At 38.0% G+C, this 25,583-nt stretch overlaps 1 protein-coding gene across 1 annotated transcript in view; it reads right to left on the reverse strand.

Annotated features, from left to right (window-relative positions):
- Positions 1 to 408: 408 nt before the first annotated feature.
- RELN (reelin) overlaps positions 409 to 25,583 on the reverse strand; it is a 581,497-nt gene continuing 556,322 nt past the window's right edge. The window contains exons 56-64 of the mRNA XM_024557430.3: positions 23,577 to 23,819; positions 22,811 to 22,986; positions 18,748 to 18,821; positions 17,481 to 17,642; positions 16,581 to 16,738; positions 13,601 to 13,820; positions 11,343 to 11,540; positions 10,255 to 10,353; positions 409 to 1,510 (exon numbers count right to left, since the gene is read on the reverse strand). Of these exons, the coding sequence (XP_024413198.2) occupies positions 1,414 to 1,510; positions 10,255 to 10,353; positions 11,343 to 11,540; positions 13,601 to 13,820; positions 16,581 to 16,738; positions 17,481 to 17,642; positions 18,748 to 18,821; positions 22,811 to 22,986; positions 23,577 to 23,819 (1,427 nt within the window). The 3' untranslated portion in view covers positions 409 to 1,413. The remainder of the gene's footprint in view (positions 1,511 to 10,254; positions 10,354 to 11,342; positions 11,541 to 13,600; positions 13,821 to 16,580; positions 16,739 to 17,480; positions 17,643 to 18,747; positions 18,822 to 22,810; positions 22,987 to 23,576; positions 23,820 to 25,583) is intronic.

Consider the following 25,583-nt stretch of genomic DNA (forward strand, 5'->3'; position numbering starts at 1 on the left):
TTTATTTTGTAGATGCTAAAAACAAAGAGGGAGAATGTCTCAGTCACTATTTTTATCCTCAGCACTTAGCACAGTGCCTTGCACAGAGCAAGCACTCAGTGGACATCTGCCGAATGAGTGCACAAGCGCTTATTAAGACCTGGGCACTGCATTAGCAGCTAACGAGGTCCTCAGGAGTTAAGTAAGGTTTTCAACTCTCTGTTGGCTTTTCTTACTGTAATTACAGGTACTGAGTGATTAATAGAAAACCTGAATAGGGGAAAATGGCTAAATTGAAAGTTATAATTGTTATTCCCAGTGATAAAACACCAGTAAATATATTTGACACTGCTGTTTGCACACCTGACCAGGCTTACAAACCCTACACAAAATTTAATATAGAATGAAGAAAGACAAATGAGCTTCAAATGACTTATGGACATAATTTTTATTTAAGCATGGGCTTTAGCTTGGTTCACCCTAGAGTGCAACCTTTTAGTTAAGTTAATAAAGAGTTCAGGGCTACAGGTCCATTATAATGTTGCTGGTGTTGGTACAACTTCATCAGAAAGTATGAATATGACCTGCAGGAAAAAACAATCCACAAAGAGAACACAATGAAAACATCCACTGTTTTACAAATCACTCTGTTACCACAGACACAGGATGGCAGTTACTGTTAGTAAATCAGCCACAGAACACTTGAAAAAAATCTCCAGACAAGGAAATGGGAACTCCTTGGTGGGAGACAGGGTTTTTATCCACAATTTTTAAGTAGAAAATATTTCAAGGTCGAGCATTTTTCTTATCCACAAAACAACGCTAAACCAACATACATTTTAAGGAGTATATTAAAGCAGATACAATATCTTTACAACTATCTTCTTGAGTAGGTATTTCAATGAATTTTCTGTAGAATATAAGTAGCCTGAAATTCAGCAGCAAATATTGCAACATAACAAGTAAATACAGCGTCGATGTGTTATATTGTAGAAGAGAATACACAAAAGGACATTGATAATTTAATCATATAAAACATGACAGATAGCTGAAATACAGTCCACTTAAATAGCTTTGTGACCACGAATGTTAAATACTGCTAAATGCCATTTTAAACATAAAATCTCTTACATTTTTGTGCTTGAACTTTTTTCTGTTAAACTATCTCTTATTTTCAATACTGCCACTGTAACTGATATTACAACAGATCACAATTTTCACAGACACATCAACATGAAGACATTTACTAGTGAGAAAATAAGTCACTTATTAGTTCACAGTGTGGGAAAGTGGTGTACACTTGGTCGTGGGAAGGGCTTTCAGTTAATTGCTAAGTCCTCCACAGAAATTTCCTGATATCAGATGCAGTGAGAGATTTAAAAGAACAAAAATCAACACATCACATGTTGAGAGGAAAAATAACATTTTGATTCTTCATGGGTATCGTCTAAGTGACCTTCGTCTTCTGTTGTAGAAGTGCCTGAGCCCATGTTGCCGTGAAAAATTCATCATGTAATTTTGTTTGCGGGTGCTGTTAAAATCAGAAAGGACAGAGGCAGAGAGGGGAAGGAGAGAGAGCACGTAAGTCCAATCATTGAAAGTACAATCTAATCCAAGTCCTAAGAAACCCTGATATTTATTTGAAAATTTTCAAGGTTAACAGGTTGTACGGACAGTTCTATCCCAGGACAGAAGGTTGACAGTTGTATTCACTGCTTTGGGCCTTGAAGAAATCCCCTTTGATTCATGTGTGAGCTCCAAACGAGAAAAAAAAGGCAAATTCTCTTTATTCATAGTGAAAGTGGACTGAAATTGTTCTGGGATTTTTAACTTTATTCTTGAGCCTCTTCTGAAAACACTTACTTGGGTGAATGTCACTTGAGAGACAACGTGTGCTGTTACCCATTACTTCATGTAAATACATCTTTAACAGGTAGGAAACATAATTTGATTCCTTTAGTAAACATTTTTACTGAAAACTTAAAAAGCAAAAAGAAACAAAGGAAAAACAAACTTGTTAGCTGAATCAGCTTGACATTCCTATTGTACGCAGTCTCGAGGCAAATGAAGAAATGAGTTTTTTCCTGATTGTTGGATTCCACCGCCTCCCTCAAGCAAGTATCAGGAGTAAGAATCCTGTTCCCTCTTTAGTCACAAAATATTCGGACTAGCACTGGCTGTCCTCCTGCCAGCCCCATAGGTCGCCTGTGGGCCTTTCCCTGAACTCTTACAGAGGCCCCTAAACTAGCCTCCTTATTCTCCCCCCTTATGAAACACCACTGCAAAGAAACGACAACATACTAAGACATGTAGTTGTATCTGTGTGTGTGTGTGTCTTCCCACATACACATGCAGTGGATTTTTAAAAATTGGCTAATGTTCTACTGATTTGTAGGAATGCAGAGTGTGCCAGGAGGTTGGAGAGCAGGTGCCCATTGGTCCAATCTTTCTGAAATGCTGCTCAGCAGGACCTCCCAAATGTCTTTTTCTTTTAAAAAATTTTTCAATTATAGTTGACACCCAATGTTATATTAGTTTCAGGTGTACACAATAGTGGTTAGACATGTATATAACTTATGAAGTAATCATCCTTATGAGTCTAGTACCCACCTGGCACCATTCATAGTTATTGCAATATTACTGACTGTATTCCCTATGCTGTACTACTCATCCCTGTGACTATTTTGTAATTGCAAATTCATGTAGTGGGCTTTGGCACACAAGTTTCAGTAACTTTCCCTCAAATCCTGGCTTTACCTTGTTAAAAAGCCATTCATAATCCTCTTGTCTGCGGAACAACATCTAAGTCAATTTAGCCAGATATTTCAAGTCCTCTACACATTTAATCCTATTCTCTTTTTCCAGTCTTTCTTCCACTGATCTCTACACAGAATGCTCTATCCACATTCACCTTGAACTTCTTTCATCTGCCTCATCTGCCAATCCCCAACATCACTTTCTGAATTTATACTATTTTTTCAAGTATTACTTTTATTTATTGCTCACGTCCTCCAGAATCAATTTCCCCTCTACCTTGAACTCTCAATAGTGCTTATTTTCTGCTTTGAATGGAGACTATTTGTGGTCACATCTTGGCTCCCCATGACTAAACTTCTGTAGCAGCCTGTCTCCCAACTCCCCACCCCCACACCACAACCCTGAGCCTCCTGCCTCACCAGTGGGTGGTCAAGGCATGTTTGTTGAACTTTTGATGACTTACTGATTGGATTCCTGTTGTAAATCATTACTCTTTAACTATAAAGAATAATTGCAAAGTTAAAGCAATGAAAATTATTCTGTTGCAAACATGTTTAAAGATAAAAGGTACTCAAAGAGAATTTAAAACAGTTAAAATATTTTACATGAAAAAAGATAAACTCAGAACACTCAAGATATTTAGTTATATCAATGAAACAAAAGAACATTTAATTTAAATAAAAATTGATGTGCATGTTTAATGGCTTTAAGGGAACTTCTCCATATAACTATTTATTATGGATTGATTTAAATTTTCCATTTTTATATGTGAGAAAATACATATTAACAGGTTTTACATTATTAATACCTTGCCCAGTATGGAAGCTTATATCTAATTTAGGGGCATTTTGATTTACTGGATACCTTTTAATTTTAAATAAATTTATATATCAGCAGCATATCTTTAGACCTTTGTGAATGTTGGTATGCACACAGCATCTGCTGTAGATGTTTGCAATGGATGCCTGGTGTTTATGTAGTCACATTAAAAATGGCCACATTTTCAAAGCATCCTTAAAGTTGACTAGTGATTTCTCATGTAAAACATAAATATCTTCGGAGTCAGGTTGGAATCTAATGAAGCAGCCTTTTCCAGTTCATAAGCTTTTTAAAATCAAGTTCTGTGGCAAGCTGTACCACAATGCCGCTCTGCCTGTAGGGCCGTTTAACAAACTGACGAGGTTGTTAAATGATGATTGTGGCTTCTAAACTGTCCAACTTACACAGTTGGGAACTAGGAAGATTTTAAATAAGTCTGAAGATATCATGTTTATTTTCTGTGTGGAGCAGATGTGTGAGCCTATTTTTGTTTTTGATACATATAGATGAATATAGATGGATAGTTATAGATAATGTTGTAACCAAAATAGTAGTAAGTTTGATAGAATTTTAAAGAATTATTTCTTCACCACAATTATTGGGAAAGTAATTGTTATCAGTCTAATGAAAGCAGATAATTTTCATCCCAATGCATATCAATTATGCTACTTGACATGAATTTGCTTTGGCTCTGGATAGAACTAGGCCTATTTAAAAATTCTCTCATTAAGAGTAAGTCATTGAAAGAAGGGAGAATGAACACCAATGGCTTCTTGGAAATGCTAACTTAGATTTCTGTGACCAAGTAGGGAGGTTGGGAACTTGGCATATGAAATGATAAAATCCTTGTCTTTTTCTGCATAGGAAATATGGGTATTGCCAGATCTTTTAAGAACTAGTGACTCTGTGCTCTTTTGAACTGTTACTCTTCACTGGAGCCACTATCTTAAGTCATTTATTATTATGAAAAATTCAATTAATTTTTAATATATTCTATAGGAAATGGGAGAGTCTTGGGAGACATAATTTGAACTCATAGAAATTTAGGCATTTTTACTAATTAGTAACTAATTCATTTATCATCAAAGCATATGATCCAATAAATAACATTGTATATAAATGCAGACACAGGAATCCAGAAGACTGTCTTTCAGGTAAAGACTGGTGACTGCAGGATGGAACGCTGCTATTCGAGCTCATCCGTGCGACTTGCCTGCAGAGAGGACGCCGCATACTTTACTTTCAGGGCCATGCATTTTCAGGAAGAGGACAGGTAAATGGGTGTGGGCTCACATAGCTCACAAATTTAAAGATTTCATATTCCTTTCTTCTGCTAAATGAGAAGAATATCTAATAATGCATACCTCAGGGAGTTGTAAGGATTAAATGAAAACATAGCATAATATGCAAATGTTTAATAAGTGATAACCATTTTACCTTCTTTCCTAAGTATCTCCATTAGGTAACAAATGTAAATATATGTTAAAGAAAGCCAATCGTACCTAAGGATAAAATCTAGAACTCACAAATATTATAGATAAATCCACTCCCTTCTGCCAATTCATTTATTAACTTTGAATAGAATTGAGAAGTAAGGCACCCTTCCACATCTGCAGCAAGTCGATCTTTTAAAAGACGTCACATTTAATCAGACACCTAGCTCCTTTGCACACATTCCTGTTTTCACTTTGCCCTCGTTACAACTGTATAAACTGTGACCACTTCAAGAGCACCTAATACAGTCCCAGGCACAGAGTCAAGTTGTTTCCCACTGAAGGAATGCTGACTAGCACTCCTGTCTACACTGCTGTGCCCAATATCGTGTACAACTGAGAAGTGTCACAGTTTGGCTGAACTCTGCATTTACATGATACAGGTTTCAAACACTCCTGCATATCTCGATATCATCTATAACTTTGTTTTCATAGTTTTTTCAACTGCAAAGGTCTTCAACAAAACTTCTTAGTTAATGCAGGTACGGTGAGGAAACTATTAGTAAACATACCTCAGAATTAGTAAGAGGACTTACCTTACTCTAGTGGAAAACCAATGACAGCAAATAATGAAATATAACACAAGTTAAAAAATGCCTTTCAATACATGCAGCACTGTGATTAGTCATAAAAGTCTGATCAGGTTTAGACGCAATATAGGACTTTTCATCTCTTTTGAAAATAAAAATTAAAGATGTTATTCCTTATTCTTCTATACCTAATATATACAGATACTTTACTTTTTAATGTAATGCAACATGCAATATTTGCTCATAACCATATGTCAAGGTACATGTAGCTATAGTACTATATTTGGCATAAATGTTGCATACAAAGTATAAATATAAAATTACTGGCTTAATAACTACCATTAATTTTATTATCTGATTTTTAAATTATTTACATTTTAGAAAATACTTATTCCTGAATATATTAAGGAATGGGATTTTAAGAATATAGAAGTCCTCTATATTAGATAACAAATTTAATAAAGGACAAATATGCTTTGCAACAAATGTAATCTCCTCATCTCCATAAATCATTTGTGCCAAAAATGTGACAGTATCTTGATAATGAATAGCTTAAAGAGATGGTCATGATGGAACACATATAATTAAAATCTGATAAATGCATTTAAGGTCATAGTTAGCAACATATTGGTTTTCAATTTCCAGTAAATGTGGTAATAATTTACTTTTTTGTAAATCAATTCACACAGGCTCTTTACTGAGCAATTTGCTTTCAAGGTACACATGCAAAAATTGGCCCACTCCATTATACACACGACAGCGTGTGACTTAGACACGTACACAGGAAATGTGATGTGGAAATGAAATGCATAGTTTGGTGAAGGAGATTCTTAGGATAGAAGTATGAGTGCCCAATAAAAGAAATGAAGACAAAGAAGTCTCTTTTATCCTAAGAAGAACCTCACCAGCATGGATCTTGTGAGGGATCTGCCCAAATGTATTCACAACATTTACTGAAAAACATATGTTCTGTACTAGCAAATGAATTCCGAGAAATTGGTTTCTGACACTTGTCAATGATTGTGTTATGCTACATCATTCAGACTTTGCAGAATGAGGACTTTTTGGTAAGCTAGTGAGGCTGGAAAAAAGTGATCTGTCAGTTTAGTTCATCTGTTCTATGGCAGATTAGGAGGGCTTAATCATCATGAAATGCTTTTCACGGGCAGGTTTTATTGAAGAACATCAGAGTGGGAAGATTACACTCTCAAACAAGCATGAGACATAAGTGACTTCGCTTGTTAAATGCTAAATGGTGGTTTTTATCTCTATGGGGGGGGGCTTGTCATTCTGTATATCCATATTTATGAAACTCAAATCCTTTTGCAGAGAGTATTTTAAAATTAAGCCATTAAATTAAAAACATTTTATGTATCTTGTTCATTTAGGATGAATTCCTAAACCTTGAAATACTTACAAAAGTGCTAAATTTGTTCTCACCAAATTCATGTATCTTCTCAGTTAAGCTAATACGGGCAGTGCTGAGGTTAAATCCAAGATACCATGCGTGACCAGTCTTTCCTGCTGGGGATTTTTAGCATGTGTCCTGAGTGCACGTGCACAAAAGTGACACTGTGGCAGTACAGCTAGGTTAGGGCCAGTCTCCACGCAGAAAAGGAAATACATTTTAAAAATGTATACCCCCAACCATTAGTTGCAAAAACATATCAGTATGTTCAATTAGGTAGGGCTTGTATCTCTTTAGATAGGGACCTCAGTCTCCTCCTCTCCCCTCCACACCTGAGAAGTTAACATTACTAGTTTATATAACTAAATGTTATCATATAAAAGTATAGTGAATGGAGATGATGTTTTGAATTAATAGGAATTTCTGGAGTATTCGCCTTTCTATTTCTAAATACACACCTGTAGTAGCAAAGCTCTGATTAGTAATGTTGTGAACCGTGACATGAACCTCGGCTAGCTTCTCTGTGCCTCATTTGGGTGAAAGACACTCTGGAAAATGATTATATATATTTTTTCTAAATTCTCTGGAATTTTCATACTTTTAAGCTCATAAAGCGATGAATTAGAGCAATTCATCGTATAGAGTGATTATTATGTATAATAATTAGAATGATTATTTTGTATAGCTACCAAGGGCACATTAATTAGTGAATGCCTTAAAACTTTTTGTGACTCTTCTGAAAAGAAATACTTTGAAAGGGTACAGTGGCATAAAAATGTTAACTCCTAAGGCAAGAGCAAAACATCAAAAACATATTTCTGAAAATATGTATTCTTTGTATTGAATTTTTTAAAGAATTCATTTATTGAACTCAGCTTCGTGAAGTATTTCTCTCCAAAAAGAAAAAAAAATAAAGTCCTTTAATTTTAACAAATTTTTGACTTGTCATTAAAGAATAGTATCTACTCTTAAAGTTATGTGAGTAATATGTAAATAAAATTATATGATTTAAAATTATACAAAATTACATTTTGTATAAAATTATACAAAATTACAGTATCTACATTGTTCACTGAAAGAAGATACTGACTACGACTCTCATCATGCAGCAGTGATGTGTGGCGGTGCTCTTTTATCATGTGAAATGTTTTCATGTCCTGACAGTTTGAGACAATAATGTAGAATAAAAGCAGAGAGGTGCCTGTTAAGTTATAAATTCTTCAGAGTATTAAAATTCTGGAGCTGGATAAAAGTGAAGTCTTTACAAATACAGATTGCCCCAGAAAAATACCAGAAACAACAGGTATAATCAATGTGATAGATTTCATATCATCTGAACTTGATTTTTGTACTAATATCATGATGCTGGTAGCTGCTTATAAAAATTAATAGCAACACCAGGTATTCCATAAGGCTTCTCTGGGAGTTGCACGGTGAAGTGGTGTTCTGAGGGCCTCAGGGGTAGCAGGTCAACAGGGAGCAGAGAACACAGTTCTGCTTCTTAGTTGTGAAGAAGTTATTTCACACCAGCAGAGTATATTTGCACTTCTGACCCCACCTACTCTTTAACTGTAGTCCAGGGGAGGGACTTATGGTGATGATACACCTCTGAAGTTCTAACTAGATAACTGCAGTTGCTCGGCTGGGTGGCAGGCGAAGAAATGTCTGCTCAAACATATGCTATACTAAGCATTGTTATGTCCAGCACGGGGCAGTATTAGCATTCTGACTTCATCTGAGGACTGTTAGTGTTGAAGTTTCCATACGAGGTGGCAATGCTTTGTCTGGCACAGGAGCCCACTAATGTAAACTGTCTTAGCAAGAGACTTGAAAGATATAAAGTGATGTAAAATTTGATTCTCAACCAGTTTATCAGTATCACCCGAGGTGCTTTAAAAAAGACTGATGCTCAGGTCCCACTCCAAATCAATTTAAATCAAGTCATCTGTAGGGGTGGGCCTGGGCCTTGGGACATTAGCGATGTTTCCAAAAGCTCCTGAGGGATTCAACCAAATTGAGAAGTTCTGCTCTAAAGAAAAAGCAGCCAGGGCAGAATGGCTCTAGGGATGGTTTTTGGATTATTTGAATATCTCACTCTGGTCTTACCATATATTTATTCATTTTAGAAACCAGGTTATTCCATTCTCCTGGATTAATGTAGCCTGAGGAAATCAATATCAAAGTAAAACATCAGCCTCATATATAGATTCAAGTGAGTCTGGACTTTTATTTTAAACTTCAACTATGTCTTGTGGAGGCAGAGCCCAGCAAGTTGTCCAAAGCAGCAGAGCGCACAGTGGGGGCTTGTGTAGGGACCGGGTTGCTCTTGGATTTGGGATTGATATGGATGCCATGCAAGCAGGTGCCTCAGTGAAACTAAGACAAGGGCCAACTCAAGACTGAAAAATTCAGCTCATGGCTATGACCGAAAGAAAACAAAGCTGGTAGTTTTCCTACCAATTAATTGTTTAAATTTGCTTTCAAAATGACTGAAATCAGCCAAGGGACTGATTTCATTTTCGATTTGGTAAACAAAATGAACATTTGAACCTATCTACCGAGAAGATTCGCCTCTCCTTGCCAACCACTTGGAGCCACCAGTCCGAACCCGTCGAGACATAAGCATTCCAGTTCTACAGGAACTAGATTGTTAGAGAAAAAGCAAGTCATCTCTTTGTGGAACAGTCAACCCAGCTAGGTGAGGGTGGTGCCAACCTTATCGTATGGGAGAAACCAAAGGGGAGCGCCCTTTACTTGTTAGGTGCTGGGACTGGTCAGGAGGAATCTGAAACTTCAAATTCTTTGTTCTAGTTGCAAGCATGTCATTAATGGAAGAATGCCTCAGGCATCTGTGGCTGAAACAGGTGTTTGTAATTAGGCACATTAACTAGTAATACTCTGCAGATTAACCAATACAGACCATTTCCCTTTTCAGGATGTCATTCCATTTTATAAGGCAACCAGCTCTGGCAAAGGCATTGTTTTCCATTTATCTGGAGCCATTTGTTTGATCCAATTTAACTAATATTGTCAAATCCTTAAATAAATCTTTTGCTAATTGAGTTTTCTAAGGTACATCAAATTACATTCAGGGCTTTATTACTTCACATCGACTTGAGTAATAGATTGCAGTTGCCAAAGAGTATAAGCCAAAGTCCCGAGGGCATTTCTTCAGGAACAGTTCTTACTGAATTAAGGAGCATGCCATATCAAAGGAACTTCAAACCTTTCTAAAATGAACATGGGGGGCTATGAATCAGATACTCACAGGACGACCTCCACATGGTCCAAAGCCCATTGATCATGACCTGTTCCATTGTGGCGTGGTTGCCACCAGCGCAATAAAACTCCTTTCATCCGTGCCTCCCTAGGTCACAGATAGAAGGACAAGGAAGGTAAACAGCAGAAGACAGAGAGCTTTCTGGTATATGACTTCCAGACTTCAAATATTATAGGTTAATCTAAATCAGCACAACTTTGGGTATGGAATTCAGGTTTGCTTAGGTCATAGTACTCTCCTGAGCAGCATTAAATTTATTGGCTACTCAAGGACTTGGGATACTCGTACATCTCTCTCCCTATTCCCCTCGCTACACTAGTACTGGGAAGAGCCACACTTTCAGCCAACAAACATGGTGTGCCTCCTGTGTGGGCATCGTGCTAGAAGCTAGGGGTACAAAAGTGACAAAAAACTAAGTGAAAATGACATAAGTGCCTATCTTCACAAAATTTTACATAAGCATACCCAGCAGAAAATTTAGAATGCTGTTTTCAATCCCCCACCGCCCTTGACATCACCACACTGTTGTCTGTGTCTGTGGGTCATGTATGTTCTTTGGCTAATTCTTTCACCTTGTTTCATCCCGTCCCCCCTTCTGCCTCCCCTCTGACCGCTGTCAGTCTGTTTCATAAGTTCATGCCTCTGTTTCTATTCTGTTCATCAGTTTATTTGTTCACTAGATTCCACATATAAGTGAAATCATATGGTATTTGTCTTTCTCTGACTGGCTTATTTAACTTTACATAATAATCTCCTGGTCCTTCCATACGGTCACAAAAGGAGACACCTGTAATAATGTTAGCAATAAAAAATAAAGAAAAAAAAATTTTTTGCTCCTCCCCCAAAAATAAAAATAAGAAATGTTGGTTTCTAAATGACGAGAAATACTGGTGAGAGTATTTTGCCTGTTGTTCTCATAGGAAACAGTAACACGACTTTGGAGATCAGGGCTACTCTTGGTTCTGCCACTACCTACGATTGTAGTGTAGATCCAGCAACTTCACCAAACGTCTAGCTCAAACTCTGATTCTCAGGGATCTCCTGTGAGGCAACCCCTCTCTACTCGGGCCACTTACAGGGGGACGTTGTAAGACACTCTCTGAGCCTGCAAGAAGTCCTTGGGCTGGTGCTGCGCGATGACGTGCCAGGTGATCCCGTTGTTGACGCTGTACTGCAGCAGCACGGCCTTGTCCACTGCGTGGGGGCCGCTCAGGTCACTGTTGCAGCTGTCTGTCTGAGAAGTGCTCCCAATTTGCAACACAAACATGATTTTGCTGGAAAACACAGGGAGAATTATCTTTAAACAAGAGTCTGGAAGTATTAAAGGAGTTATACTTTCTAATTTAAATATAATTCTTGTTCCTAAAGTCCATAATTCCCTAGTTTATAATATAGTATGAACAGAAGCATTCAGCCTAATGACTAAATCACATTAGTAGTAAAACATGTTTATATTATATTTTATAGTATACATATGAAAAATAACCCCCAAAATGCTGGTTTTCTTTATTTTCTAAATTTTATTTTTGTTCTTAGAGAGAGGGGAAGTGAGGGAGAAAGCGAGGGAGAGAAACATTGATGTGGGAGAGAACATTGATGAGTTGCCAGACACATGTCCCAACCAGGAACTGAACCGGTGACCTTTTGATTTGCATGATGATACCTACCCAACTGAGCCACATCAGCCGGGTGCAAAGGCTGGTTGTCTACACAAAGAAAACAATTCTGACTTTCAAAAGTCTGTCCTCTTTTTCATGATGTTAGAAATCTTGTTAGAGTATTTCACCTGAAACACCTTCTATTCTCTGAAAAGTATTATAGGCCAATGGGCAGCAGAGGACATGAGAGAACAAGGAGTTGAGCCACAATATTTATGCTACATAGTTTTTTACAAATACAATGGCTCCAAGGTGGATAGCATCTACACAGGTGCTCCAATGGGTAAGTCATCATGCCTATTTTAGGAAAGGGTGCCTGGAGAGCAGAGCAGAGGGAACAGTGAGTTGGACGTACAGGCTCTGGACTACGCCTGCTCTTTTTTGACCTGTCCTTTTGCTCTTCACAGGCATTCTCGCCTGTAGAAGACATAGTTTTAAACATAGGAGATTTAGCCTCAGTGATGAATAGAGTAACCCCACTTAGGGTAGGTGGTCAAATAAAGCACTAGACTTAAAATTTGTAAGTGCATAAATTAATTTAAAACAAAGTTACTTATACAAGATGATGTGTAGTGTTAACTAAGCAGCTAGTGTAGCTCTATATGGGATCAAGGAGAACGTTAAGTTGTCTCTAAGCACATCTTTTTGGTAGGGAAAAAAGGGATGGAGGGACACATCTTTTGGCATCCCCATGGTTACCATATAAGAATTAATTTTACTATATTTTAATTGTTTATCATATTGAAGACCTCCAAACCTGCCTTTCTGCCTCTGAAAATATATTACTAATATTTTCCAAAGAAAACATCTACATTTTTATTAACCAAATACCTAATTCTCAAGTATATTTATAGCTACTGAACACTTTTCAACATTCAGGTAATATTCTAACCCAGTACTTTGCAACCTTCAAAGAACCTTGGAATCTCCTCTTGAATTCTATAGACAAAAAGCTGTGCGTTGCACTGGCTGAGTGGCCGAGCTGGGTAGGGCAGGGAGGGGCACGTAGAAATCCAACCTTCCTGGGGTCTCTTTTTCTTTGTCACTTTCCTAGTTGATGTATGGTCTCTGTTCACTATATTCTGCATTCACATGCAGCTCCTACAGCATGCAGATTTTTAAAGTTCTCATCCATCATCCATGTTCCATTTCTGTCCATTGTATCCAGCATTGTAACTACATATGCTGGATACAGATCCATGTTTGTGTGACCACAAATCTACCTCTCATACACATTTACATTTATATGCTTGCAAATGGTCAGTATTAATTATCTATATAGATCATCCATAGCCACCTCATTATTTTACTTATTTTTCAACTTTATTGAGATATAATTGACATAAAACATTGTGTAAGTTTAAGGTGTACAATGGGTTGATTTGACATACTTATCAACTTTTTATATTTGGTCATTTCTCTAGGCTTATGCCTATGTCACCACTACTAAGTATATGTGAAGAAATATAAGGTTATGCTGTAATAAATGGAAACAAAGCATAATTCTGGGTTGTGAAAACATACTGCTTCCTCATACCAAATTCAAATGACAGTTAGGTTTCCACTGCTCAGTAATGCCTGTGCATTAAGTTCATGGTCGCATCTGACAGAGAGTGGACAATGACCAGTCGTGCGACTGATTCTATGTCTGAACTATGCCACAGGAGTGGTGTTACCTTGCGCGAGTAAGATCCAGAGGTTTGGTGGCAGCCTGCCTTATCTGACAGCCATTGAAATAGAGCGAGTCTCCGTGTGCGTAGGGTGCCAGCTGCCCACAGCCACTTCCTATCACTCCACCTTGGATGGTCTCCCAGTTTGCCTCAGTGACTCTTGCTGACTCAAAATTATCCTTAATATAACTGGGAAGGTCGTGACTAAAAATGGAGCAATCATCACCTAGAGGGAAGGAAATAACCACACAGATTAGCCACAATGAGCAGAACCATCCAGCAGAATCATTAAGAACAAGTGTTCGATTTCAGATTTAATCCATTGTTGTAACTGCAAGAATGACAAAATACCAAGCAGGTATAAACTCCTTGAAATAAATGTTTTTCTTTATTTTAGCAATTATTGGCTAACATTGTTGAAATAAATCCCATTATCTCTGACTCGGTGTTTGCTAAAAAATGTAGTTGCTAAATACTTCTTACTCATGTAAATCTGTTACTTAAATGCCACAGCATCTGGCCGGGACTGCATGTTTACCAATGATAGGTCTCAGTAGGGAGCTCTCACCCTGGCATGAGAAGCCAACCTAATATCTTTTCCCCTAGCATGATTTTGTAGCAGAAAATAAGACAAATCATGTTCTTGTTCTTCTAGCTCTATACTTGAGGATTCTTGAGAGCAGAATCTGTATTTTGTTCCTTATTGGACTCTAGCACCTAGCACAATACTTAGCACATATGATATTCAGTAATGAAGATGGGATAAATAAATGCATAATGAATAAACTGGAAGCATCTCTCAGAGACTACTGAGCTGAAATGCTGGCATTTAAGTAAGATGCTACATTAGCAAATGCGTGTATGCTTGTGTTTCCCCTTGATTTATTTGAATAGCCAACTTTCCTGAATGTCCACAATAGTTTAAAATCATAAGGTTATAACAAATTAACAAACAAATGTTGGAGAGGATGCGGAGAAAAGGGAACCCTAGTACATTGTTGGTGGATATGCAGACTGGTGAGGCCACTGTGGAAAACAGTTTGGAATTTCCTCAGAAAACTAAAAATGGAACTGCCCTTTGACCCAGCAATTCCACTGCTGGGATTATACCCTAAGAGCCCTGAAACCCCAATCCAAAAGAACCTATACACCCCAATGTTCTTAGCAGCACAATTTACAATAGCCAAGTACTGGAAGCAACCTAAGTGCCCATCAGCAAATGGGTGGATTAAAAAACTATGGTACATTTACACAATAGAATTCTACGCAGTAGAGAGAAAGAATGAGCTTATACCCTTTGCAACAGCATGGATGGAACTGGAGAGCATTATGCTAAGTGAAATAAGCTAGGTGGTGAGGGACAAATACCATATGATCTCACCTTTAACTGGTACATAATCAACAGAAGAAAAAAGGAAACAAAATATAACCAGAGACATTGAAGTTAAGAACAATCTAACAATAGCCAGAGGGGAGGGGGGAAGGGATAGTGGGGAGAAGGGTTTTCAGGAACTACTATAAAAGGACACATGGACAAAACCAAGGGGGAGGGTGGAAGCAGGGGAGGGAGGTGGGTTTGGTGAGGGTAGGGTATAGGGGTGGGGAGAATATGCAGACAACTGTAATTGAACAACAGTAAAATAATTAAAAAAAAAATAAAATCATAAGGTTATAGAGGTCTGCTGGATCAGGGAGAGGGAAAATTCCAGACATCTAGGACTCCTTGTGAGACATCTGATTTGTTCATTTGCCTAAAGATCAAATTCTCCAGCTGATATACAGACGGACCAAGTCAGTCTCAGCAGTAATGAGACCAGGGGAAAAAGATGACCATTAGGTAATTTCTAAAATCAGAGATATGCAGCAGTCTACATTAATCACACTCATTTCATTTGCAGGAAAGGAAGTAGCATCAACCAAGAAATATAACCAGATTCTGCTCCAGAACACAAATATAAGGATTCTTTCATTGTATACTTGGGAAGTTGCATAATTCTGTCCCCTTTGGATAAGTCACAGAACTATGAGAGACAGCGAGGCTGATGGGAAAGAACCACCTGAGCACCAATCTTCATTCTGACACTTACTCTCTGTGATCTTAGGCAAGCCACTTAACCTCCCTGTCTCAGTTTTTTTTTTACCTGGAAAGTGGGAATAATTATATTAGCTAATTTACGGGAATACCATAAACAGTAAATGACTCTGCTGAATGATTGGTAGATACTGTGTAAATAGTAAAGCATAAGACAATGTAAGAATTCATTCAAAAGAGATTTGTTGGGCATTGCTATATGCCAAGAGGTAGGCTCTAATAGTCTGAGAATATAATAGTAATTACATAAAGTGAACTTTGTAACAATAGAAGCAGAAACCTGTTAGAAACATTGCATCAGAGGAAAGCAGGGCTGCAGGCCTCCTGACAGGCTGACAGAGCAATTTCAGGAGTGGAGCAGATTCTCTGTCCTAACTATACATAGCTCCTAGAAATGCAAGCACTAAAAACTTTCTTCTTTTTCTTTTTTTTTTTTGAGTCATGAAGGGCTTTTTGGTGATAGAGTGACTTGGGAAACAGAACATCTTGAGTTGTCAGCTACATCTTGGGATGGCAGTGGCAGCTGCTGTTGGGAGAGTCTCTGGGAGAGAAGGAGTGCTGGCAGCTAGGCCAGGAAGGAGAGAGGCCCAGGAGTGGAAGTATGGGGATCAGGGGTGCGGGCAGGGAGTTATATGGAAGATGGGAAATATGAGGGACTACAGAATTCCTGAGTAGATAAAATCTGCATTAAAAATACCTCAAGGAACTTGGCATTAAATTGTCCTTGAAAATTCATTCCAAAGGTAAATAACTTTGTGATCAAAGAATATGTCATCTATCCCAAATCCCTCAGGCTGGGGTTTCTATCCATTGCCTAGTGGCCTTTGCATTCACATTGAGATAAGGAGAACCTCATGGTCTCCTGTATTAGAAATGGCAGTCTGGGATCCAGACCTTGGAAACTCTCATCACAGATGCAGATGGCGCCCGTGGTGCAGTATCCGTGTCCACTGCAGAGCTTGGGGCAAGCCTCTCCGATGTACACATGGTCAATCGCCCAGCTTTGCTTCTCGGTTTCTTCCCCCTTCTGGATCCAGCGGAACTGCGTTGCACTGAAAGTCCCACAGAGAGCAAGAGAGATTCAGTAGGTTGTTATTTCCCACGGCTGTGTCCAGCCTCTAGCCCTGGGAATGGGGACTATTTCTGGGAAAAGGGCTTCCCAAACTTTTCCTTCAAGCACTGACTGGCAGAGGAGAATGAATGTGTACTCCTTAGGCTTGGGGAGTACACTGCAAAATGCTATTCTGGAAGCTTGTGGCTTCCCTGAAAATTTTATGTGATTTCCTGTGTTGTTCTGTAATTAATCTGGGCCCATTTTTCCTACAGTGATATATCATTTTCTAAATCTTTCAGTAAAATGAATGCTGTTCTAGAAGACTGCACTCCATTATGTTTACCCTGCATCTTTTCATAACCCAACCGACGCTGCACACCCCAGAGGGCATTTGTGTCTGGCATGAGTGCAGCCCTCGGGATCACAGAACACTGGGGCGGATATGGTGCCAGCTCCAGGTCTTTGGGGATCTGTGATTTGGGGCCTGTGATTGAGTTTGGCATGTCCTGTGGTATTTAGTCAAAAGAAAATTTGAGATCTGTGAGTCATTTACAAATGTGACTCTATTTCTTCCTCTTTCTTCTGGGGACACGATGAGAGGAAGAACAGAAGAGGGGACATGGTACTAGGGTTGCAACTAAAACTCCAGCCTCATTTTATCAGTTGTTCTCAGGTCACTGTATGAGCTCTATAGAGTTTGCCAGAAAAGTCTGCAAAGTTTACCTTAGGGTGCACCCTACCTGGAGGAGACATGATCAGGCAGTTGAATGGTGATTCTCTTCCAGCTCGAGCTGTTGACAGCATTGTAGATGGTGGCTTCATGGAACTGGAAGGGGGAACAGCCGATGCTGTTTGAAGAGGAGGGGAGGCATTGGCTCTGAACAAGCTGCCAGGAATCAGACCTGAAGAAACCGAAGAGGTTATAACAAATAAATAAATGACCTGATAAATATATGACCTGTCTAATGTGAACATAATGTTTTGTGTTTGTGTTAAATAAAGATTTTTTTAAATATTTTGTTTTCTTCTTAGTTTTTGTTAATTATGTATAACAATATTGGTTACTTATAGAATGACCATCCTTAAAATAAAGATATTTTAATGTGACTTCCCTATTTCCTATACATATTTATAGTTATAGGCAATAAAAATAAAACTTGAAAATAATTTCACACAGATATATTCTAACTCTTTACAAGTACGTGAATACATTCACAGGCAATAGAATAGAGCAGTAGCATTCATGGTGCTGTGTTCTAATGACTTCCTCCTACTGATGCTGTTATCAGAAACATACCTGCGGTCAACCGACAGAATTCTCTGTCTTACCAAACTTAACTCACTATAACTCACTTCTAAAAGTGGTGGTGGTAGACGGGCCTATCAACATCATAAGAAAGTAACTGAATTGTGTCCGACTTTCTTTGACGTCACTATTATGTTTAAGAGATGTGACCCTGGCTGAAGCGTATTCAGATCTTTCGTTGACTTAAATTTTCATGCAGCGTGGTTGGAAATGAGTAAGATGAATAAAAGAGAGTTCTACTTTGATGACAAAGTGTAGTGTCTACTTATTTTAAAATGTAAAGTTTGTAAGAAAATCAATTTTTCTTGGTTTAAAGAAAAAAATTGAAAATAAGACGCATAGATTTTATGTGAATGAAATTTGTACATGTGAAATATACATGAACTGACTTTTTAAAAATTCTCGCCTGAGGATATTTTCTATTATTAATTTTACAGAGGGGTAGAGAGATAGAGGAACATAGATCTGAAAGAGAAACATTGATTGGTTGCCTCCCATATGTGACCTGTCCAGGGATCAAACCTGGAACCTTTTGGGACAGGTTTGGGACAACCCTTCACCCAACTGAGTCACCCAGCCAGGGATGAACGGACATTTTTAATACAAAATATTGTTCCTTTGTAAACAGTTGCCTTAAAAGTAGACAACCATTCAAAGTATGCATTCAACTTTGGAGGACATGTAAAAATTTTTTCACGAACCTTGCATCCTTAGTGTACTCCAGCAGTACGGAATGAGGGTCACCACAAGCTGTGGCTTCACAGCCCACTACAATCTAAAACGAACATAAACAATCAGTATGTATCAGGCAGATTAAATAATGTCTATCATTAATTGTGGGGGGGGGCTCTACCCACAGCCCCCCCCCCCCCCACCAAGGATGAGAGAGACTAAGTCTATGAACACATGATCTGCTTGGGGAGGAAAGGTGGCTGATCTCTCAAAGGAGAAGGGCCAGGAGCCTGCTCCTCAATGGGCTTTTATTGGGTTTAACTTGCATAGGAATACAGGGCGTGTATATATATGTAAAGCTCATCAATCATTGTCAGGCAGTAATGATCAAACAATAGACAACATTCACAGAACTCCCAGGGCTTATTCTGAGTCAGGGTCAGAGAGCTAAAGGGCCATAAAACTTTGAGGAACAAACTCATTTCATGCTTGGACCCTTATCATTTAAATTGAGGGTGTTAGCAAAGTAGGTTTCATAGGATTTTATGCATTCTTTCTTAGGCCTGATCGCCCTAGGGAACCTGCCCTTTCCAGCACAGGGCCGTACCTACCTCTGGCATTGTTTTAGGCTTAAGGCATTGTTTCAGGCTTAAGTCAAGCAGGGGAAGTAAGGCAGCCAAGAGATTAGGAGACTTCTTGCAGACAGAATGAGGACTCAGGCTATGTCAAAGCTGAGGGGCGAGGGTCCATCACCCCCTTTTTCTATAGCCCCTCAAGTCCTTCCCTGAAGGCTCCTTCATGACCGTGCCTGTTTTAGGTCATCCCTCCCTTGAGGAATCTTACCCGTCATTGGCTAACCAGTCATCCACCTGGGGCCAAGAAGGGTGAAGTAAAAGGGGACAGAGGTGGCACCCCTGCCAGGATGATAAGTTTTGTCTCCTAAGTGGCTTATGGTCCCAAGGTCTTTTTACTCAGCCTTAGCCATGAGGGGTTACAGTTTCTGAAACCAGGCAGGGTGGTTTCCAACAATTAATTAGAAATCCCATCTGTCTTCATGATGACTCTGATCAATAGTCAAAAATATTCACAGAAGCATTTACAAAGCGGCCTTCCAGACACCATTCTTTTGACTTCAGCTAAAGACGTGCAATTTTGCATGAAGGTGAGAATTAAGGTTAAAAAAGTATTATTCCTATTTACTTAATTAGTATAACACATTAATCATAAATTTGGAGAATGTAAGTTAGCCAAAAGGAAAGTAACATTTGGAGAATTAATGGATTAATGGAAAGAAACTCAAAGTATTACAGGTTCAAAACATTTTCATTGATACCCTAATCCTTGATGCTACTATTTTTATTTGTAATTAAAAATAGCAATTTTAAATGACTTAATATTTATTCTTTGGGTCCTTTTATCTCCAAATGAATAAAAGCTTTCCATATGATATGTGATTAACTATTTGAATAATCAATAATGCACAAATACTATAATAATTTGGTGATTCAAACTCAAGTCCTAATCACCTACTTAATTAATAAGTCCTATTTTAGGGTTGATACTGGAGAAGGTGAGTGATAAAAATTTCAGGCCATACACTCATGAATAAAACAACTCTGGCTTCAGAGAGAGAATATGAAGCATATTCTAATAATGGAAATAGAAATCATAAAAAATTACAAATAAAATGCTGTGCTGTTTCATAAGAAGGAGAGATTGTGTTTAAGAAATGATAATTATGTGACATGCTAGAGGTGCTGGCTATTGCTATAGTGGAAATCACATTACAGTATATAAATGTATGAAGTATATAAATCTATCAATGTATCATGTAATGTAACTTTACATGTTATATGTCAAATACATTTTAATTTAAAAATTCCTCAAGTAGGGTACATGTGAGCTGCTCCTGAAGCATGGGCAGAGTGAGAGAGGTAGAGATAGGAGAGAAACATTTAAGTAGAAGAAGGACTGAGCTTGGTAAACCATGAGGTGTAATCTAAGGTGTTCGGCCTTTATTTGGTAGGCAAGGAGGAGTCATTAAAGACTATGAGCAGTGGAATGATGTGCTCAGAGCTGTGCTTTCTGAAGATAAACCTGACTGTGCTGCTGAAGACAGGTGGGAGAGGAAGAGAGGATGCGGAAAGGCTAGTTAATGGACTATTGATTTTTTATGGCCAGAATGGAGGTGGTAACAGTGCAAACAGAGAAGATGGCATGGGTACCAGGAACATTGAAAATTCAAATTAAAAGGATGCAGTGAATGATTAGATGTGAAAAGTGAAAAACTAAAGACTTCTTAACATTTAGAGTTGGTGAATATGTGGAAGGTAGTGCCATTAATAAAAACAGGAAAATCGGAAAGAGGAGTTGGTATAGGTAGGGAGATATAAAGTTCACTGTTAGGCTGAGTTGAGACGTCAGTAAGACAAAGATGTGGAAATGTACACAAGCTGTTAAAATACTGAATTAATTGTGGTGACCAAGTCAAGGTTGGCTATGACAATTTGAGAGATGGTCTTAAAGATATGATATCTGAAGCCAGGGATGAATGTCTATGGTGGGAGAAGAAAGTCGAGGAAAAGTACTGAGAAATCTGACATTTAGAAGGTTGAAGTGAGAGCAGCCAAAAAGGAGAGAGAAGTAGATACAAAGAAGATAAGAGGAGAACTGTCAAGAACCCAGAAGCTAAAGGGAAAGAGAATGTCATGCATGGGCTGGAGAGGGCAAGGACAACAGTATCAAGTGGTACAGAGAGAAAAGGAAAGGTGAGGAATGGATGAAAGTTGTTGGACATAACAGTATTTAGAAAGTCTATGGTGACTTTAAAAAATGTGGTTTTAGTGATACTTCATTAAATTTCTGGAGACAAACTTTTTAAAACATATTGATTTGCTTAGAGAAGAAAATGTCAGTCTCTTTAGGTTAAGGTTGATAGAGGCAGAAAAAGAGGAGGCCCCAGTCAACTTAATCAAATACGATGACTTTGATATGGGCCACAGCATGGATGCAGTGAGGGAGAGCCTTCACTCTTAAAGGATGTGGGTTAGAATGACGGATGGGAGAACACTGGTATGATATATGACCTTGAACATCTCTTATGCCAGTAGGTTAAAGACAGGGACTTTCACCTGAGGGACTGGTATTATTTGGGGATCTTGCTCACCCTTCAGTCTCTGAAGGAGAATTTAACATAGAGCTGAATAAAAAGAGCGAATACTGTTTCTCCAACAGATCTGAAGAGTTTTTCCATCTTAAAAAACTGGAACTGTGTACCCATTAAACAATAACAACTCATTTCTCCTACCAACTGTCAATACATTTTTATTCCTTCTAATAAGGATTCTTTCTATTAACCATCATTGTAGCACATCTTTTTAAATAAGGGCATTAGAACAGCTGATGTTTGTCTTTAAAGTGATCTAGTAATGGAGTGCATTTCTGTAATGCCCTTTCTTTTAGTGTGTTTCACAATGATAAAGACATCAATTGACAATTGCCTTATCTTTCTCTCTATGTTACTATTAATTACTGAGTATGTCTTCCTTTGTGTCCATCTATATGAATACATATTCACCTAAAAGGCCTGAGAGTACTTTTAAAATCTTTGAGGATTTGGGAGTTCCAACTGGCGTAACATACAGGTTTGTGTTTGGAAATTAGAGATGAAGGAAAATGAAAAGACATAATAAAAATGGATAAACAAAGAAGCTAAGTGGCTTGATATATGAAATAGATATAGAATAAGAGAAAGGGGGGGTAGATAGACAGACAGACAGAGACAGAGACATGCAGAGGCATGTATTTGAGCTTTTGATTTCTAAGCTTTGAGAAAGTGAACTTCAGATTACATATCAGAGGCATAAAAATAGTTATATTTCTTGCTATGTCCCAATATACTTATATTTTATTATGCTCAAATAATCCTACCTGATAAAGGCCTTTGTGAAAGATTATTTCTTTTACTCATAAGATAGTCTCTTTTAATAAATGAAATCAATCATTTCCTTATTCTTGAACAAACAGACATTCTCTCCCACCCTCTCCCCCAAACAAGGCCATCCTCTGTTCGGAAGAGCCACTTCCCCTTACCTTAAACTGCATCATATACCCGGGCTGTATAATGAGTTCTCTGGAGGAGAGCACATTGTGGGTCTTGTCTTTCTTTTTATTTGGCCAGTAGAGGTGGAAGGATGGATTGCCACAGAATCCTGCTGTCCTTACTGCATTAGGGTAAAAACTCCAGTTTTCTTCATGGGAAGTGCCTTCTGTTAAGGTAAATTGGAAGTAATACAGTATGCTATTCTTTTGAACTCACTGGCTTATGGCTGAATTACTTGAATACCTATGCTCTAGCTTTTTGCTTACCCTTTAGGATTTATTCTTATTTTATTTAATTGGTATAAATATAAATCCAAGATAAGAAAATCAAATCTAGAAAAGATTATTAAGTGCTAGTACTATAATTATTCTCCAACTTTTAAAATGTAATTGCTAGTCTGTATAATTTTCACCATTGCAAAATTATTCTTGGTCTGCTTCTAAACCAATGCAATGCATATCTTTGCAGTACAGAAATTCCTAAAGAAACTAAAATTATTTGGGTATTGAAATTTCAAATCATATTTACAGCTAGACATTTTGTCTTTAACAGGGTTTATTACATTCTCAGTTGACACTTCAACAAGCCGCCAACCTTGAAGATTTATAAACCACTGGGCAAAACAATAGGTAACATTTGTTAAGCACTCAGTATATGCTAGGCACTCTTCTAAAGACTTTTCATGTAGTAATTCATCCAAAGACATAAATAGACAAATGACTCACAGGAAAGACTGTTCAAGGTCTTATTTCTTACCATCATCAAAAGTGTCGACCAGTTGACTGGGATTAATTTCTGCTCCGCCAATCAAAATGTTGTCTAGTGCCCACTGAGCACGCTCCACCCCGGAGACCACAAGTCCATTGCTGATCACAAAAGGCTGCCACCAGCGAAGTCGAGTTGTATTGGTGAGGGCATCCTCGGGAAGAAGTATGTAGTCGTGTCTAACAGAAATGTATTTCTGATAATCCATCTCATGGAGCAAAGTCCAAGTAATTCCTATAATAACAAATCAACAGAGTAACACATCTGGGGAAAAAATCCCACAGCTACTGCAAGCTCCCCCCTGCCCCCAATCTTCAACCAGATAATGAGAATTGATTTTACTGACTTTATCATTTTTATTATTATTTTATTTTTAAGTATATGTTATTGATTATGTTATTACAGTTGTCCCAATTTTTCTCCGTCTGCCCCTCCATCCCATATACCCCTTCCCTCCAGCTCTTGTCCCCTTAGGTCATGTCCATAGATCATGCATGCAAGTTCTTTGGCTTCTCCATTTCTTATACTATTTTTAACACCCCCCTGTCTATTTTGTACCTATCATTTATGCTTCTTATTCCCTGTACCTTTTCCCCATTACCCCCTTCCCCCTCCTGGCTGATAACCTTCCAAATGATCTCTATACCTATGATTCTGTTCATATCCTGGTTGTTTGCTTAGTTTGTTTTTTTTAGATTGTTGATAGGTGTGAATTTGTTGCATTTTTTAATGCTCATAGTTTTGATCTTCTTTTTCTTAAATAAGTCCCTTTAACATTTCATGTAATAATGGCTTGGTGATGATGAACTCCTTTAGCTGTACCTTGTTTGGAAAGCATTTTGTCTGTCCTTCCATTCTAAATGATAGCTTTGCTGGATAGAATAAACTAGGTTTTAAGTCCTTGCTTTTCATCACAGAATACTTCTTGCCAGTCCCTTCTTGCCTGCAAAATTTCTTTTGAGAAATCAGCTGATAGTCTTAAGGGAACTCCTTTGTAGGTGACTTTCTGCTTTTCTCTTGTGGCTTTTAAGATTCTCTCTTTATCTTTAACCTTTGACATTTTGATTACGATGTGTCTTGGCTTTAATGTAAATGCTCAATACTTATATTGTTGCAAAATGAGACTGATGTTATGAGGGGAAGGATATTAAGAAGTACTTGGCCAAAAATAAAAACTTTAAATAAAATTTATATATTTTCTGCTGTTAAAATTTTGTTCTAGATTCCTATATGCAATATTTCTCATGAATGATGAGAAACACCCAGGTCTTTCTGTTTCTAGACAAGAACTTGTATTTTAAAATATAGCTATTCTAGACGGAATTGCAGAGCATTATGCTTAGTGAAGTAAGCCAGGCAGTGAAAGACAAATACCATATGATCTCACCTATAAGTGGAACCTAATCAACAAAACAAAAAGGTGAGCAAAATAGAACCAGAGACCTGGAAATAAAGAACAAACTGACAGTGACCAGAGGGGAGGTGGGAGGGGATAATGGGGAAAGAAGGGCAAGAGTCATCAAGGAGCATGTATAAAGGACCCATGGACAAAGACAATGGGGGTGGGGGGGAGGGAGGATTCAATGTGGGAGGTGAGAGTGGGTAGGGCAGAGGAGAGTAATGAGGGGAAAATGGGGACAACTGTAACTGAACAATAAAAAAAAGAAAAAAGCCAAGAAATATAGCTATTATAATACTATGCAATTTGTGGCTCTTTGGACTGATAAGAAGTTTCCCTCTTAACAACTGATAAGAGTGTAAGTGGTATGTTTAAATAACTTAAGAAACACCTTTTGAATAGCATAAAATAGTTAGGGCCATCTATTTGCTAGTTATTAAGGATATCTATCTGCTAAAGCTGATTTTCTAAAGACCTCGTGGTTTTATGGTATTACTTCTGGTTTCAGGTACTTCAAAGTTACGAAACAGAATTTGGTGAAAATAGTGCATGACACTCACAAATTCAGACTATCTTCTTTCACAATTAATAAAGTTTTC

This window comes from Desmodus rotundus, chromosome 6 (assembly GCF_022682495.2).
Source record: "Desmodus rotundus isolate HL8 chromosome 6, HLdesRot8A.1, whole genome shotgun sequence".
Taxonomy (NCBI): domain Eukaryota; kingdom Metazoa; phylum Chordata; class Mammalia; order Chiroptera; family Phyllostomidae; genus Desmodus; species Desmodus rotundus.